This window comes from Anopheles coluzzii, chromosome 3, assembly GCF_943734685.1.
Source record: "Anopheles coluzzii chromosome 3, AcolN3, whole genome shotgun sequence".
NCBI lineage: Eukaryota > Metazoa > Arthropoda > Insecta > Diptera > Culicidae > Anopheles > Anopheles coluzzii.
Window position 1 is genome coordinate 92,802,139 of NC_064671.1, and position 14,744 is coordinate 92,816,882.

General features: G+C 49.5%; 4 protein-coding genes across 6 annotated transcripts in view; all 4 read right to left on the minus strand.

Moving 5' to 3' along the window:
- Positions 1-62: 62 nt before the first annotated feature.
- On the minus strand, positions 63-1,919 carry LOC120958913 (UDP-glucose 4-epimerase). Its single transcript, XM_040381985.2, has 4 exons — positions 1,563-1,919; positions 1,353-1,478; positions 741-1,279; positions 63-579 (listed from the first exon to the last, which is right to left on the minus strand). Exons 1-4 carry the CDS (start codon positions 1,800-1,802, stop codon positions 435-437), a joined length of 1,050 nt encoding a protein of 349 aa, XP_040237919.1. The 5' UTR covers positions 1,803-1,919; the 3' UTR covers positions 63-434.
- A 333-nt stretch (positions 1,920-2,252) lies between these two features.
- Positions 2,253-4,462, minus strand: LOC120958912 (uncharacterized). The gene is made up of 3 exons (XM_040381984.2): positions 4,019-4,462; positions 3,294-3,955; positions 2,253-3,176 (listed from the first exon to the last, which is right to left on the minus strand). Exons 1-3 carry the CDS (start codon positions 4,458-4,460, stop codon positions 2,889-2,891), a joined length of 1,392 nt encoding a protein of 463 aa, XP_040237918.2. The 5' UTR covers positions 4,461-4,462; the 3' UTR covers positions 2,253-2,888.
- A 756-nt stretch (positions 4,463-5,218) lies between these two features.
- LOC120956324 (uncharacterized) lies at positions 5,219-13,182 on the minus strand. The gene is made up of 9 exons (XM_049609031.1): positions 12,982-13,182; positions 11,767-12,473; positions 10,107-10,327; positions 8,951-10,034; positions 8,316-8,339; positions 6,669-7,301; positions 6,377-6,597; positions 5,485-6,302; positions 5,219-5,422 (listed from the first exon to the last, which is right to left on the minus strand). The coding sequence occupies exons 2-9, from the start codon at positions 12,408-12,410 to the stop codon at positions 5,222-5,224; spliced, it is 3,846 nt and encodes a 1,281-aa protein (XP_049464988.1). The 5' UTR covers positions 12,411-12,473; positions 12,982-13,182; the 3' UTR covers positions 5,219-5,221.
- Positions 13,183-13,675: 493 nt separating this feature from the next.
- The window catches only part of LOC120957927 (calpain-11-like), a 38,307-nt gene continuing 37,238 nt past the window's right edge, over positions 13,676-14,744 (minus strand). For all 3 annotated transcript variants that reach the window (XM_049609510.1, XM_040380391.2, XM_040380392.2), the window contains 3 exons: positions 14,258-14,720; positions 14,138-14,193; positions 13,676-14,067 (listed from right to left, as the gene is read on the minus strand). In XM_049609510.1, coding sequence (XP_049465467.1) covers positions 14,041-14,067; positions 14,138-14,193; positions 14,258-14,720 — 546 coding nt within the window. In that variant the 3' untranslated portion in view covers positions 13,676-14,040. The remainder of the gene's footprint in view (positions 14,068-14,137; positions 14,194-14,257; positions 14,721-14,744) is intronic.

Here is a 14,744-nt window from a genome sequence, read left to right on the forward strand (position 1 = left end):
CATTTTCTTTCTCAGTTCAGATTTCCTACCGATTTTTATATAATAACGGTTACCGATACATGTGAAGGTCATTCACACGAATTGTGAACATTATTCTTTATTTTGCTATCCAATCACACTACGCAACATGCAAAATCAGCTATTGTCCACCGTGCAAATGCGGTGCTTAGTGTAATCAGCTACAAAATGCAATCTACTTCATTGATTTAAGCTTAACTAACTACATTGTTGCTCTAAAAAGCGTTATGAACAGAAGGGGAAAATGCAACTAAAAGCATAGGGTTACAACAAAGCGTGTTAGAAGGCGAAAGGAAAGGAGTGTTTTGGTTAGCTATTAGTGCTGCAAAATGCAACGCAAAACTTTGGTGCAGTTAGTGACGTATCCCGTGTATTATCGTGGTTCCACACTCTCTCGCCCCCCGCCGCATCTTCATCTATCCAGCAAAGCCGTTGGGATTGTTCTTCTGCCAGTTCCAGGTGTCCTCGCACATCTCCTCCAGTCCGCGCTTCGCCGTCCATCCGAGCTCTTGGGCGGCAAGTGACACGTCCGCGTAGCTGGCCGCAACATCTCCAGCACGTCTAGAAGGGAAGGGATACACAAATGTACGGGTGTACGTGTGTACGTGTGTTACACAAGATTACACAAATTTACAAGTGTGGGTGTGGGTTCGTTAAAAGTGGGTAGCGGTGGATGTTTGTTTGATGTTAGGTGCACAACAAGATAGGGGAACGGTTATTACCTATCTACAATTTCATACTTCACCTCCCTGCCGGAAGCGTTCGAGAAGGCTTTAACTACTTCCAACACCGAGTACCCGCGACCAGTGCCCAGATTATAAACACGGAACCCACTTATCGTGCCGCCCGCCAGCTTGTCGATCGCTTTCACGTGCCCCTCGGCCAGATCGACGATGTGGATGTAGTCGCGCACGCCCGTCCCGTCCGGCGTGTCGTAGTTGTTGCCGAACACGCGCAAACACTCGCGCCGCCCAACGGCCACCTGCGAGATGTATGGCATCAGATTGTTGGGCTCGCCGTTCGGGTCCTCCCCGATTCGGCCCGACTTGTGCGCCCCGACCGGGTTGAAGTAGCGCAGGGACACCACCGTCCAGCGTGGGTCCGATTCGCACAGATCCTTCATGATTTCTTCGGTAAAGTATTTGCTCTTGCCGTAAGGGTTAGTGCAGCTGCCCGTCGGGTGGCTCTCCGTCAGAGGGAGCTTCTGCGGCTCGCCGTAAACGGTGGCACTCGAGCTGTATACAATTTTAAACACACCAGCCTTGAATGAGAGGTTAAAGAAAATATTTTCATTTGCATGAAGGCTTTCTCTGCCGTCTTCACCTGGCACTTACCTCCGCCATCACTTCCAGCAAAATGCTCGTCCCGGTAATGTTGTTTTGATAGTACTGCAGCGGAATGCGGCATGATTCACCGACGGCCTTCAGTGCGGCAAAATGCACCACACAATCAATTTTATGCTGTCGAAAGAGAAATAAAAACACCATTAGCACCCACGGATGTACAGTGGAGCACATCTGTGCAAATAGAACAGCAGCACAAACCTTGTTGAAAACGCTTCGCAGCTCATCCCGCTCCCGAATGTCCACGTCATAGAACGTTACACTGGCACCCGTAATTTCCTGCACCCGCCTCAGCGATTCCGGCAGCTTCGAGCCACCGCCGCCGTAAGCATTGCAAAGGTTATCCACACAGATGACCGCGTGGCCCGCGCTCAGCAGCTCCAGCACGGTGTGCGACCCGACGAATCCGGCCCCTCCGGTGACGAGAATGTTCAGCGCCATGACTAGGTTCTGCTACACTAGGTTCGTTCTGTCGTTGGTGTGTCACACGTCGATTGCCACGCAAATGTTCACTATGATCCGCACCGCACCGCACGGTCGCTACAGCTCATCTGAACGAGCGGCACACTCCAGCCGAGAACGAAGAACGCCTTTGTACGACACACACGCACATCGTCTGATTACAGCGCGTGCTGCTCCTCCGCCTGTCTGGATGCCCTTATCAAGCCACCGGCGGCGGCCGTCGCTTGTGAGTTGTACAGGCACTGCCTGGGCTTGTTGATGACAAAATTGTTTTCACTCCATTCATTCACCAGCAAGAGCGGAAAAAAGGAAGGCAGCCAGCAAGCGAACGAGCGAGCGAGGTTTCCGAAGCGTACGGGACACCACCGAATGTAAACAAACAACGAGCAAACTGACGTACACCAGTTTGACATTGCACCAACACTACCAAAGCAGGCGGCTTTAAATGCCCGCTTGTGGATGAGTTGAAAAGTTCCCCTCTAAGTTGTTTGTGGAAAATGTTTGTGTGAAGCGAGAAATTTGGCGAAAGAGTTTCTGAAACATGTTGAAAAACACTCTCTTTGTTGCTTTGAGCTTCGTCGAGGGTAATTCTCTTATCTGTTCTTACTGTAAAACAGCCTCAATGGCTTTGTTATCAGTGTATCGAAGCGCTGCAGCATTATCGCCTCTAACTACCGAAGCTACGAAAAAAAGAAAGGAAGAAAAGCGCTCAACATCTGAATCGAGCCCGAGGATAGAAACATCACTGTATTGGAGAATCCGTTCCGACACGTGGCAAGTATATGGTATTCATGATCGAAGGTCCATACGAGCTCGGATAGATATTAAAGTAGTTCTTTGTTTGCTGTTGCTGATAAATGTAAGTAATTCATGTAATTTTTTACACTGAAATGTATTTTACTTGAGGTTCATAAACAACACGACGTATCCATTGTGGATGTCTTACTTGCGAGCTCATTGATTATGATACCTGACACCGATAGGCGTCCTATCAGTAAATTGAGCATCTATTATCGTACCTTACAGAAGAATTACACACTAACAGGCACTTATCTACACGCTTATCTAATGTCTCGATGGGATACTTCCAATGGCCTTCAATCGTTCCTTCAGCTTGTCCAGCAGCGCATCCATCGAGGGAAGGTTCAACTGTCCCAAGTCGCGACTCACAATCCCCATCCGGGTCGTGTATTCGCGCGCAATCTTTCTCGGCGAGAATATCCGTTTCCACCAATGCTCCAGAAACGGTGACGTTAGGCCAAAGGGAAGTAACCGAAGCTTCCGAGAACTTTTCAGCCGAAAGTCTTCCGTAAGATGGTCCAACTCGGGCAGGGAGGCACTCACAGGCGTGTCCTACCGTGGATACAAAAGAAGAAACCAAAAACAAAAAATCATAAAACGAAACGAAAGGTCACATGGGGTACGGCGAGGGACAATGGCTGGGCGCGGTTTCAGGTACAAGTTCATTACCTCCTCACGGTTGTAAGCGGTGGTCAGCGTATAGTTTACAAAACACAGCACGCTCTCCGGCTGGTCCGGTGGGCAACTGTGTTTGGCCGAAGCTGGTGGCTGGTGCGGTTGTAGCGAAAGGCCCAGCTGCTGAAACGTTTGACTTGTTCCTATTTTCATACATTCGTCGATGGTGTCCGCTAGTACCTTATATACTGTAGCCGGGTCGTTCAGTTCCGTTGCTGTCTCTTGGTAGATGACGGAAGGGTTAAATCCTATCCAACGATCCGGTGCCCGTTCGTTGACGATTATGTTCACTTTCGCGTTCGGTTGTATGCCTTCTTTGGAGGCAGTGGTTTGATTGGTTTGGGATTTTGATAATGTCTCGATGAAGAGTTCTGTCGCCAGAAGACAGTAAGGCTGCTTATTCGGTTCGATCGTATGGTTGAACGTTGGAGTAGCATTCATGCGAAATATTGGAGCAATGATGGGACTTTTCAGAGCAATCTCTAGCGGTATATTACTAAGGAGCTTGCTCAACAAATCCCACGGAAGTATATCAACTTGAGAGATAAGTTTATAGTCCTCCAAACATCTCCCCGCTATTATCAGCTCCTCGGTAGCAAATATGTACTGCGATTCATAGTTGATGCTTACTTCCACTCCAAGCGCCGTTGAGGATGCTGCAACAATGTGAAAATAATAATCATTTTTATCTTCTGAAAGCAAACCCTTCTTCTTCTTACCTTTGTTGTAGATGATCCTTTGAGGTCTGGCATCGATCAACATTTTCAAATTAGGATCGACCGCGTAGAGCTGCTGTGCAGGTGGAATAAAACTTGCAGTTTGATTGGTAAACGCAATGCCCGGCTTAGAACCGTGCAGAAACGGATCGATAAACTCGTAGCCGAGATAGTGGGCACTCTCAGCAAAGAGGTACGACACCTCCAGCCACATCTTCGACGGTTCGGATGGTTCTAGCACATCATTACACCGGCTACCTTTAAGTACTAGCACCGTTTTATTCGTGTCCCGGGCAGCGAGATACCGTCCCACGCTTTCCGCCACGTGATCCCCACCCACCACAACGTAATGAAAGTGACTGTCTAGAACAATTTTGGACGATGCATCTGCAGCAGAGATTCTCAGTAGCACAGCTAGTATCACGAATAGACGCACTTTCCCCATCGTAGTAGATATGCGCCAGCTTACACTGTTTGCTAGGAACTAATGGTGCCTGCGTGGTGCCACCCGTGGATAAGGCATGGTAGCCACTCACAATGGAATAGTGTCTTCTTCAGACATAGTTTACATTTACGAATGTTTTCGGAACTGCTCGCGTAAAGTTTAAAACAACCACCGACAGTGTCTTATTGTCTCGGCACCGGTTGGCGGGGTTCGTTGCTTGCAGCTCGTTTTGTGCAACATGATCATGGACTGTCGTTGCGTTCGCTACATTGGAATGTGGCTGGGGCTAAAAATAGATCCTCACACCGTTCAATGTGGATCAATAACGCTGAACTTTCAAACAAAAATGTAACTGACTCCACCTTTATAGCGGTAATGATCTTCATTAGTTGAATATTTCCATCAGTCATCGTTTAGCTTGTCGCTTCTATCCGTCCGTTGCATCGTTCGGTTGCGTGTGTGCGTGTGTGGTGTGAGGTAACGGATAATTAATTTCATTCATCTCCGGCCCACCATCATCTTCACGGTGGGGAGCCCACCCCAAAAACTGAGGTCGCGTCAGATTGACGGCTCTGCTCGGCATCTTTGGTAACCGCGTTTTAGCCTTTTTTGCTCAAGCTCTTCCAAAACATTTCAATGCCACTAATCGTATGGAAACTTATGTTTGGTGCAACCTATATGAAGCCTTCCTCTCACTGTGTGCTTGCTGTGTCACTAATTTGCTTCTAAAATTGCTGAAACAGTTATGGAAGTTAGCACGTTTAGTGAAGTCGATGATCTTCTTTGATTAGATCAGCCGCTTTTTCCCCGATAAGAAAGCTGTGCGCACAGGTATGACCGGTTGGTGCCTCCGGAATGATACCAACGTCGGCCACCCGCAATCCTTTGATGCCGTACACCCGCAGACGGCTATCGACGACCGCTTCGGGGTCTTGGGGAGGACCCATCTTGCAGGTGGCCACCTAGAAGTAAAATGCATACAAATTAATTCTTTACACACCTAAGAGCACATTGTCCAATCTACCTGATGCTGGAATGTCGCCGTCAGGTGGCGCACGTGACACCTCCAATAGTCGATCGTATTGAACGCCATATACTGACAACCGGGCACTTTGCGGGTGTACAGCTCGACGCCAAACCTTCGCAACGGTGCCTTGGTGCTGATGCGTATCACCTCCTTGATCGCGTACACCAGCGCATCAACATCACGCTCATCCTCAAAGTATTGGTATCGGAACATCGGATGGTTGAATGGGTTGGACGACTTCAGCTCGACCCGTCCCACCGCCCGTGGCTTGAGCAACATTGGCAGAAACATAAAGTTTCTCGTGTTTGCCAACGGCCGGAAATACTCGTTGTACATCCGATCGGTGAGATAGTAAGCGCTACGCGATCCCGGCGAAGTGTCAAAGCTGAACGATGTGAACGCTTGCATTACCTCCACGTCCGGATAGTCTGGGTCGGGATCTTCGGCAAATGGCGACTTTACGTAGAGCAGGCTCTCCACCGAGTTTGTTGTCAGTGGTCCGGAACCGTTGCGGAAGCGAAGAAACTCTCCAGCGTTTGCCAGTTGTTCGAAGCTCACCAGATTGTCGGAGGGCTCGCGAACGATGAAGATCGGTCCAAAGACGCCACCGTGCTCGTACACCTTGCGACCGACGGGCAGATCGCTGACGAGCTTGATGCCATGCTCTCGCAGATGCTTGGCAGGTCCTATTCCCGAAAGCATCAGAAGCTTGGGACTTTCGAATGCTCCCGCCGAGAGTATAACTTCACGTTCAGCGTCCACCTCGTGATACTGGCGGTTATGGAGTAGCCGTACTCCGGTGGCTGTCTTCGTATCTGTAAGAAAAAGCATCCTCCATCCAGTGATACTGAGGCCACATCGCACATAAATTCACAACAAAATTGATTACCAGGATCAATCAGGATCTTGGTGACCCAGGCCCGTGTAACGATATGAAGATTCGGGCGATCCACTATGTCCCGCAGGTAGCTGTTACCGCCCGTTGCTCGCCGTCCATTGCGAGTGTGCGCTTGCAGGAACGATACACCCAAGTTATCGCCCGCATTATAGTCCAGATAGCGGTAGCCTGCGGACTCGGCACTCTTAACAAACGCCCTTGCGATATCCGACCTGCACAATGGAATGGATCATCCGTAAACATGGCATCATTGGTAGCCTGCTTTCCTCATGCGACAACTCACCTGAACGGACAATCTTCCACCGACAGCCGACCTCTGGTACCGTGGAATCCATTATCACCAAAGTCACGAATGTTGGCCGTCTCGATGCGCTTAAACAGTGGCAACACATCGTTCCAACTCCAACCCTCATTGCCCGCTCGAGCCCACGAATCGTAATCCCGCCGGTTACCGCGCGTGTAAATCACATTGTTAATGATGGACGATCCGCCAACGCCACGACCGTGCGCCCAACTGCAACGACCACCGCGAAGTCCGAGACATCCATACCGTTGCTTCTCCGTTTCATACCCAAAATTGTAATCCGTTGCGGCTAGAATCGGCCCAACCAGTGGGGAGTCAGTGAATAGCGGGATCTCACCTTTGCCAATCTCAAGCAGCAACACCGAGACTGCCGGATCCTCCGTCAGTCGATTAGCCAGTACACATCCTGCCGGTCCAGCACCCACTATGATGAAGTCGTACGAGTCCAGCAGCGTGTGGTGACCGTAGTTGATCTCTTTCGCATCGTAGATAAGACTCGTAATGTTGCTAAGACTAATAAGCGCACGGGAAGGTATCACAGCACCTCCCAAGATCAGGAACAACAAACCAATCACAGCACTTAAAGATTGAGCCATGTTTCGATCAGGCATTCACACTCTTTATCACTGACACCTTCTCACATAGCCGCACTAATAATTAAGTTAATTGATGATGCGCGCGATAGCCGTGAATTCTTCGACACCACCAGCAGCAGCAGCAATCCGATCGCGTCACACTTCTTCGCACCGCATCGTACGACGGTTCGCTGCGATCTGAGCGTCCGATATAGACAAAAATGCTTCTTTCATACGCCTGCAGCGTAATGTTAGCCGCGCGTCTGCCGCATACCGAACCGACTCGAACGCCCGAACGCCGTTTGTGGCGGGAGGCACGGCCGTTACGCACTTCTGGCGCTTACCTTGCCACTACATTTTGCATTCGTCACGAACCGCTTGTGTGGGGATGCATATGTGCATATGCATCGATGGGCAACACCGTGGTGCCGAGGTGTTAGGCTTCGCGTGCTTACGTTTCTCTTGGGCTGGGGTCGGAAAAACGGGACCAACGTCGTCGTAGCCTTGCCTTGTGTTACAGTTCTTCATGTACACAACTCCTAATCAATCAATTGCTAATGGTAAGCGGTGTCTGATGTCTGAGGTGATTTGAATAAATTGAAAATCATTTTAATTGCTGTTTTAATCGATAGGTTAGATGGTTTATTTACATTTTTTTATTAGTGTGTCCTTACTATTAAATTCCTGTACCGTTCATTGTCTGCTAACTTACTAACTAAATGCAATCCTTTTTGTGAATATGCACACGATTATTTGCCCTTGTCTAAATTGAGTGTAATTAAAATTGCATATCGTTGGTAGTCGTTGTACTTGTAAATCTTTAAATAACAACAAAGACATTATAATTGAAAACAAACTTCAAACAACACTAAATGGCAGTAAAGAGAACTTGTAATAAAAGTAAAATGAAAATATTACTTAAATCAAAACTGAAACACTTAACGCTAACTTGAACACAAAAACCCTGAAGCACCTCCAATGCCAATTCCAATCGCTCTACCATCGGGGGCTCATGGGTGGATCGCTCAAACGTGTTGTAGATTAGTCAAACCCGTGTTGACGCCTGCTGCCCGAGCTGCCCCAATAGCGTAGCAAAAACACAACTCGTACGAAGATTGTCGTCAAGTGGCCGCTGCAGGGCATCGCTTGCTGGCCGAGCATAATGCTGCCCAAAACCTATCTGCTCCCCTCCGCTTGCCGATCGCTTTAATGCTTCGGTACATTTATACGCCCTAGAGCCGTCTGCCTGCTCGGTCCACCTCACTGAGCGTGTGTGTGTGTGTGTGTGTGAGTAGTGGTGTATGTGGTGTGGATTTTTTACATTACCGCGCGAGCACATGAAGATTGTAACATAATTTTTGATCGCATTACGAAACCGCAAAACGAATGGGCACACTAGGGCTGCGGGATCGGTTCACGGCGAAACAGCAGCGGACAGAAGCAAATTGTATTTTACGCACAACAATAAAAAAGGTTTCGAAAGATTTATCGAGCTTGCTGGAACCGGCACGGGGTCAGTGTTAATCGGGCCAAAAATTTATGGGGCTGCCACTTTCTCGACGACCTTTCGCCGGCGGATGGCTTTATTTATCGTGGATGCGGGATGAATGACGCTTCCTAAAGTGGTGAAAAGGGCTCCGGGCAAAAGGTCACCAGCATCCTTCTTTGTTTGTTTATTTGAATGGCCATTCAAACGGAGACCAGCTCGCCGACTGCACCGGCAAGGATGAGTGCTTTTCGCGAACTCTGTAGTCCTCCTTGCGGGCCGCATCCCGCACCAGATCGGCTGCCTTCTCGCCGATCACGAACGCGACGGCCGCCGTGTGTGCGGTCGGTGGGAAGGGAACCACGCCGATATCGACGACCCGCAGCCTCCGCATACCGTACACCCGCAGCTCGTGATCGACCACCGCTTCCGGATCGCTCGGTGGACCCATCTTGCAGGTCGCGACCTGATGGTGGAACGTCGCCGTCAGCGTCATGACGTGGCAGCGCCAGTACTGGTGCGTGCCGAACGGGTGCTGCTCACATCCCGGCACCTGCTTGCGGTACAGCTCCACGCCCAACCGACGGAACGGTTCCTGCGAGGTGACCCGAATCGCCTCCTGCATGCCGTACACCAGCGCCTCAATGTCGCGATCATCCTCGAAGTAGCGATACTGGAACAGCGGATGGTTGAACGGATTAGTGGACCGTAGCCGCAGCTTGCCCTTCGTGTACGGCTTCATCAGCATCGGTAGATACTGGAAGGAGCGCAGGTTCATGATCGGTCGGAAGTATCCGTCGTAGGTCGCATTGGTGAGCCGGAATGCACGTGGCGTACCCGTACCCGTGTCGAAGTCGATCGACGAGAACGCTTGCATAATTTCCACGTCCGGCAGCCCCGGATCGGGACTTTCCGCGACCGGCGACTTTACGTACATCAAGCTCTCCACCGAGTTGGTCGTAAACACGCCGCGTCCCTTCAGATACTGCACGATGTTGCTAAAGTTGATGCTCTCATCCAAGCTGACGTAGTTATCGATCGGCTGGCGCACGATAAACACAGGCCCAAACACGCCCGGATGCTCGTACAGCAGCTCGCCGACCGGCAGATTCTGCACCACCGGAATGCGGAACGATGCCAGATGGTCCGCCGGACCTACGCCCGACAGCATCAGCAGCTTGGCGCTCTCGAAAGCGCCCGCCGACAGGATGACCTCCTTGCGCGCGGTGACCGATTGCGTTTTGCCGTCGCGCACAAACACCACGCCGGTAGCTTCTTTGGTCGCTGCGGGCAAAATGGGTGAAGTAATCGATGCAATGAATTACCATTGTGGATCCAGCTCAAGGTGAGACTTACCTTTATTGATGAGCACCCTGGTTACCCAAGCACTGGTCAGGATGTGTAGATTGGGACGCTTCCGGGCTGGGTAAAGGTACGCGTTGCCGCTGGTGACGCGCCGGCCCTGCAGCGTGTTTGCCTGCAGGAAGGACACACCGAGCTGGTCGCCGGCATTATAGTCAAGGTAAGGGTAGCCCGCCCGCTGTGCACTCTCCACGAAGGTGGTGGCTATTTTTGACCTGAGGAAGGCATGGGAGGAGGAAAGTTTTGCGTGTAAAAAGAAACCGTTAAAACCTGAGACGAAGCTGTTTAATTCAATACAGCGCATTGCATATCTCGCAGGCGCAAAGTGTTCGAACGCCAAGCAGGCAAGCAGACTCTGCCTTCTCTTTGCTCCTTTTTCTGTTCCAGACCCTTTAATTATGTCGTTATTTAACGTGTTTTACCGCTTCATTATCTGTCGCCAGGTATTCACAATCCACATGACTTTTACTTTATAATTACATAGTTCGTTTGTGGTACTATCTCTTCGCGATCATGACCAGGAGTGCCCGAAATGACTCTTTTAACGCCTTGTTAACATGAAGTTGCTTATTCATCACGATAAACCGAATGTATGCACTTGATTTCAAGCACCAAAACTACCATTGAAATATAGACAATTGTGTGTCCAAACAACCTATCCCGTATAATTCAAATTATCACGAGGTTTAAATGAAGCAAACGTGTTTAGAGATACTTGGTTTCCTGGCACCAGAGAAACCCTGTACCGTATGACACACACCCGAAATAGATCATAAAAGCATCCCCGATCAACGATTACAAAACATGATTTTGATAATGAAATGTGTACTCTCTCCACTACATTTGGGTGTGCTTGAGTGATTGTCGTCAGGTGAAGGTCAACCGTACCGGTTGGGGTGGGGCGTACAACTTTTGGCGGGAAATGGAGCAGACTGACTGAAAATGGGCGCAGAAGAACATTACTGCAAGCACCAGATTTTGGAACCTGGAAGACACGCAACGTACTGTTTAAGGTAAACGGAAAGTGAAAGGACGCCAGTAAAGAGAGTTGCGTATTTTAAGAAAAGCAAAAGAAAATAAAAACAGTGCAAACAGTTGACGCAAACCGGTACAATGGTGAAAAGTATGTCAGTGGAAGGTAATAAAAAGCACACAAAACCAAACAGGTTATGAAACAGATGATTGAAATCGTATTCTTAAATCGATTTTATGTTAAAAATAGCTGATTCAGTTTTTAGATTAGTATGGTAAAATAATGTTTCAGCACATGTGAGAAAGTTTCGGTCAGTTTTCTTAACCGCACACGCTGTACGTAATTGCCGCAAAATGCAAATCTAACGCATGCGACCGGTTTCGATTGCACCATGCTGCACTGCACTTGACTGGTGACGGTCAATCAAACATCCAAACACCTCCACAAATTGTGTCTGTGAAAGCACTGGCGGTGGTTTACCGGTCTGCAAACCAGCTCATAAAGAAGCGTGCGTTTGCACCTGTGTGCACCTTTTTAATGAGCATCGTAAACATACGCACCCGCAGCGCCGTCAAAGCGACGTCAATGTAGCGCAGAAAGTGCAATCGCGCTCGCAGACACATGCACACACACACATTCCGATCAGACTTGGGGTCACGGCACTGCACTACAATTACCCACCTAAACGGACAGTCTTCTACCGACAGCGGTCCGCTGCGACCGTGGAATCCGTTCCGATCAAAGTCTCGAACGTTCGCGCGTTCCGAGCGGATGTGGTACGGCAGCATCTCGTCCCAGCTCCAGCCCGGGTTTCCGGCCGCGGCCCACGCATCGTAGTCGCGGCGATTGCCGCGCGTGTAGATCATGTAGTTGATGATGGACGAACCGCCGATACCGCGCCCGTGCGGCCAGCTACACTTGCGATCCCACAGCCCCAAGCAGCCACGTGTCTGCGGTTCCGATTCGTACGCAAAGTTGTAGTCCGTCGACTGCAGGTTCGGAGCTGCCAGCGGTACGTCGGACACTAGCGGGATCTCGGCCCGGCCAGCCTCTAGCAGCAGCACCGTTACGGCCGGATCTTCGGTCAGTCGAGCCGCCAGGACACTGCCCGCCGGTCCGGCTCCGACTATCACGTAGTCGTAGCGTCGGCGGAGTGTCGGACGACCGTAATCGATGCCCAACAGTTGGGTGAAATCGATAAAGTTGCCAATGGTTAGATTGCTGTTATCCGTTGGAGAGTTTTTATGGAAGATGGCCTGAACGGTGGAGGCGACCAGCAAGAGGAAAAGGACACTGAAGACACACATCGTGGAGTATCGGGACATTTTGCACTTTCAAAATTGTGATCATACAACAAACGAACACCAGAAGAGCTGAAGGGGAAGAAACTGTGTGAAAAAAATGCGAAAAATGATGTAACTATCACTGTCACGGAGGTATCTCAATTTAACATCGATTAAACCACATTATGTAACGTTTTCGAGACAATATTTCACCACTTTCCAACGTTGCACTGTAAAAAGACGTTCCATTTCACTGATCCGGAGCGCACTAAACAGAAGATGGAACGTCCTTACTCTATTTATTTTTGAAAGCACGTGGGCATTATTGAGCCTGTTAAGGACAATTTTACTATTAAGGAGGACCTTTCCCTTTCATTTTTTGAAAACACATCAAGACGATGACGACCCTGTTAATCTCGCACCACGTAAATATCGATCGATTTCAAAAATTGTAATTATAAAATCACTCTGGCAAACGTGTGCGCACACAAACGCTGCCGCCAAATTACGTAAGGAAAGCTATCCCGCACCACGAGTTGGACGACTTTTCGCAATGAGTGTGTGTACGTTCTGGTCTGTCCACGCGGGCTAAACATTATCAATTTCACCGTACCGCAAACTCCTAAACCAAACGCCCGCAGGTTCGATCGATGTTTTCGCCGTCCGTACGAACGCACCGCGACCACCGCCCTACACTTTCGGAGAGTAATCTGCAACTGTGCGGCTGCACTTTTGCTGCAGCCCAAATTGCATCGTTTGCTGGTGCAAGCGCGCTTGGACGTTGTCGATCTGGTTTCGCATTCGCCACACAGACACACGCAGTGGGGATGATGGGAAGCCGGGCTGGGGTGCATAGAATCTCGTGCGATCACCCCGCCGTGTTGTTGCATGCAAGTGAGCAGCTGCACTGCAACGATGCATTTGTGCAACAAGTGAGTGAGGGTTTTTGTTTTTTCTTTCGAACGGACACTTTATTTCGTACAATATTTCATGCTACGATGCACGCTGCTGCGCTGGGCGTTCGGGTTGTGGTTTATGTTTTATTCATTCATGTTGAAACAAATGCAGCTATTATTGATTTGGGACGCCGAGATTGGGTGATTGTATGCACATTTGTTTTTCGCTATTTGCTTGGGAAAAATGTTACTTGTCTCTGGTTAAACTGAGTGGTGAGAAAATCAAAAATGCATTTCAAGCAATCGTGTGAAACTCATGGTTTTATGCATAAGTGTCATTTAATGTTCGGATGGTTTTAAACGCACATATTCCAGGGGTCAAAAAACACCAGCTGAACCATGGGTCCTATATAACGAGTCTCATAAATATTCATTTATTTAATTATCAGTCTATTTAACTTAATATTGCATTTATGTTGGATGGATTCGCTGCATCGTTTTGGCCACACTTGCTTCCCGAATTTCCAATTGGAATCGCTCAATACGTGCCAGCCAGCTAATGTGTGTTGGAGTTTCGTTCTGGGCCCTTCTACTGTCTACACAACCGCACGCAGGTCACGAACAAACAAAAGTAAACAATATTGGTCATGATTCGGATGTGTGCCCTTCCAGGTGTGTGCTTGTGTGCTGTGTCTTGTCTCTTTGGTGATGAAGATGCTTTTTAAACCTTCATTTTGCGTCGACGTTTGCTATTGGCTTTGCTATTGTTTACAACCTCACGAGTAGATGGTCATTAGAATCATCTGTGGGAGAAAGAGGCGAAACGATTGAAATAAAACTCTTTTGACGACTTTCAAGAAGACAAGAATTTACCTCCTCCAACGATAGGGGACTCGCCTTTGCTTTTGCATCCAAACTGTGATATCGTTCTGTAACAGAAAAGGTGTGATTAGTACCACTTGAAAGCGTCCTCCATCTCCCAAACCCACTCACCATGTGCCAAATGCAACCGTGCCATCGATAGCAGGTATCCCTCGAGCGTGATCTGTCGGTTGCGCGTAAATCGGCTCACGAGCGCTTCCAGCACTTTGTTGCTCGCCGTCGCTCCACCGGCCCACAGCAACCCGCGCAAACAGTAGGAAGACACCTTCGACGCCCAGATGCCCCGGCTCAGTGTTGCCGTACCGGAGGAGGAAGGTCCGCAGCGCCGGAAAGCCGCCTTCCAGAAGCGCATCAGCCCAATCAACGCCGGCACGTGCTCGATCGAAAGCCGTCCACCCAGTGCCGGGTCTCGCAAGGCCAACATTCCGCGGCAAAGCTCCAGCGAAGGACCACAGTTGATGCCGCCCAGCCCCCGGAACCCTCGGTTGTTGCCCCCGTGTGCTTTCAGGATGGCTTGCAGCTGGGTGGCATCGATTTCGTGCGGATAGCGCGCGCGCAGTTTGTAGAGGATGCGCTGAAAACGAGAAAAAAATGCACG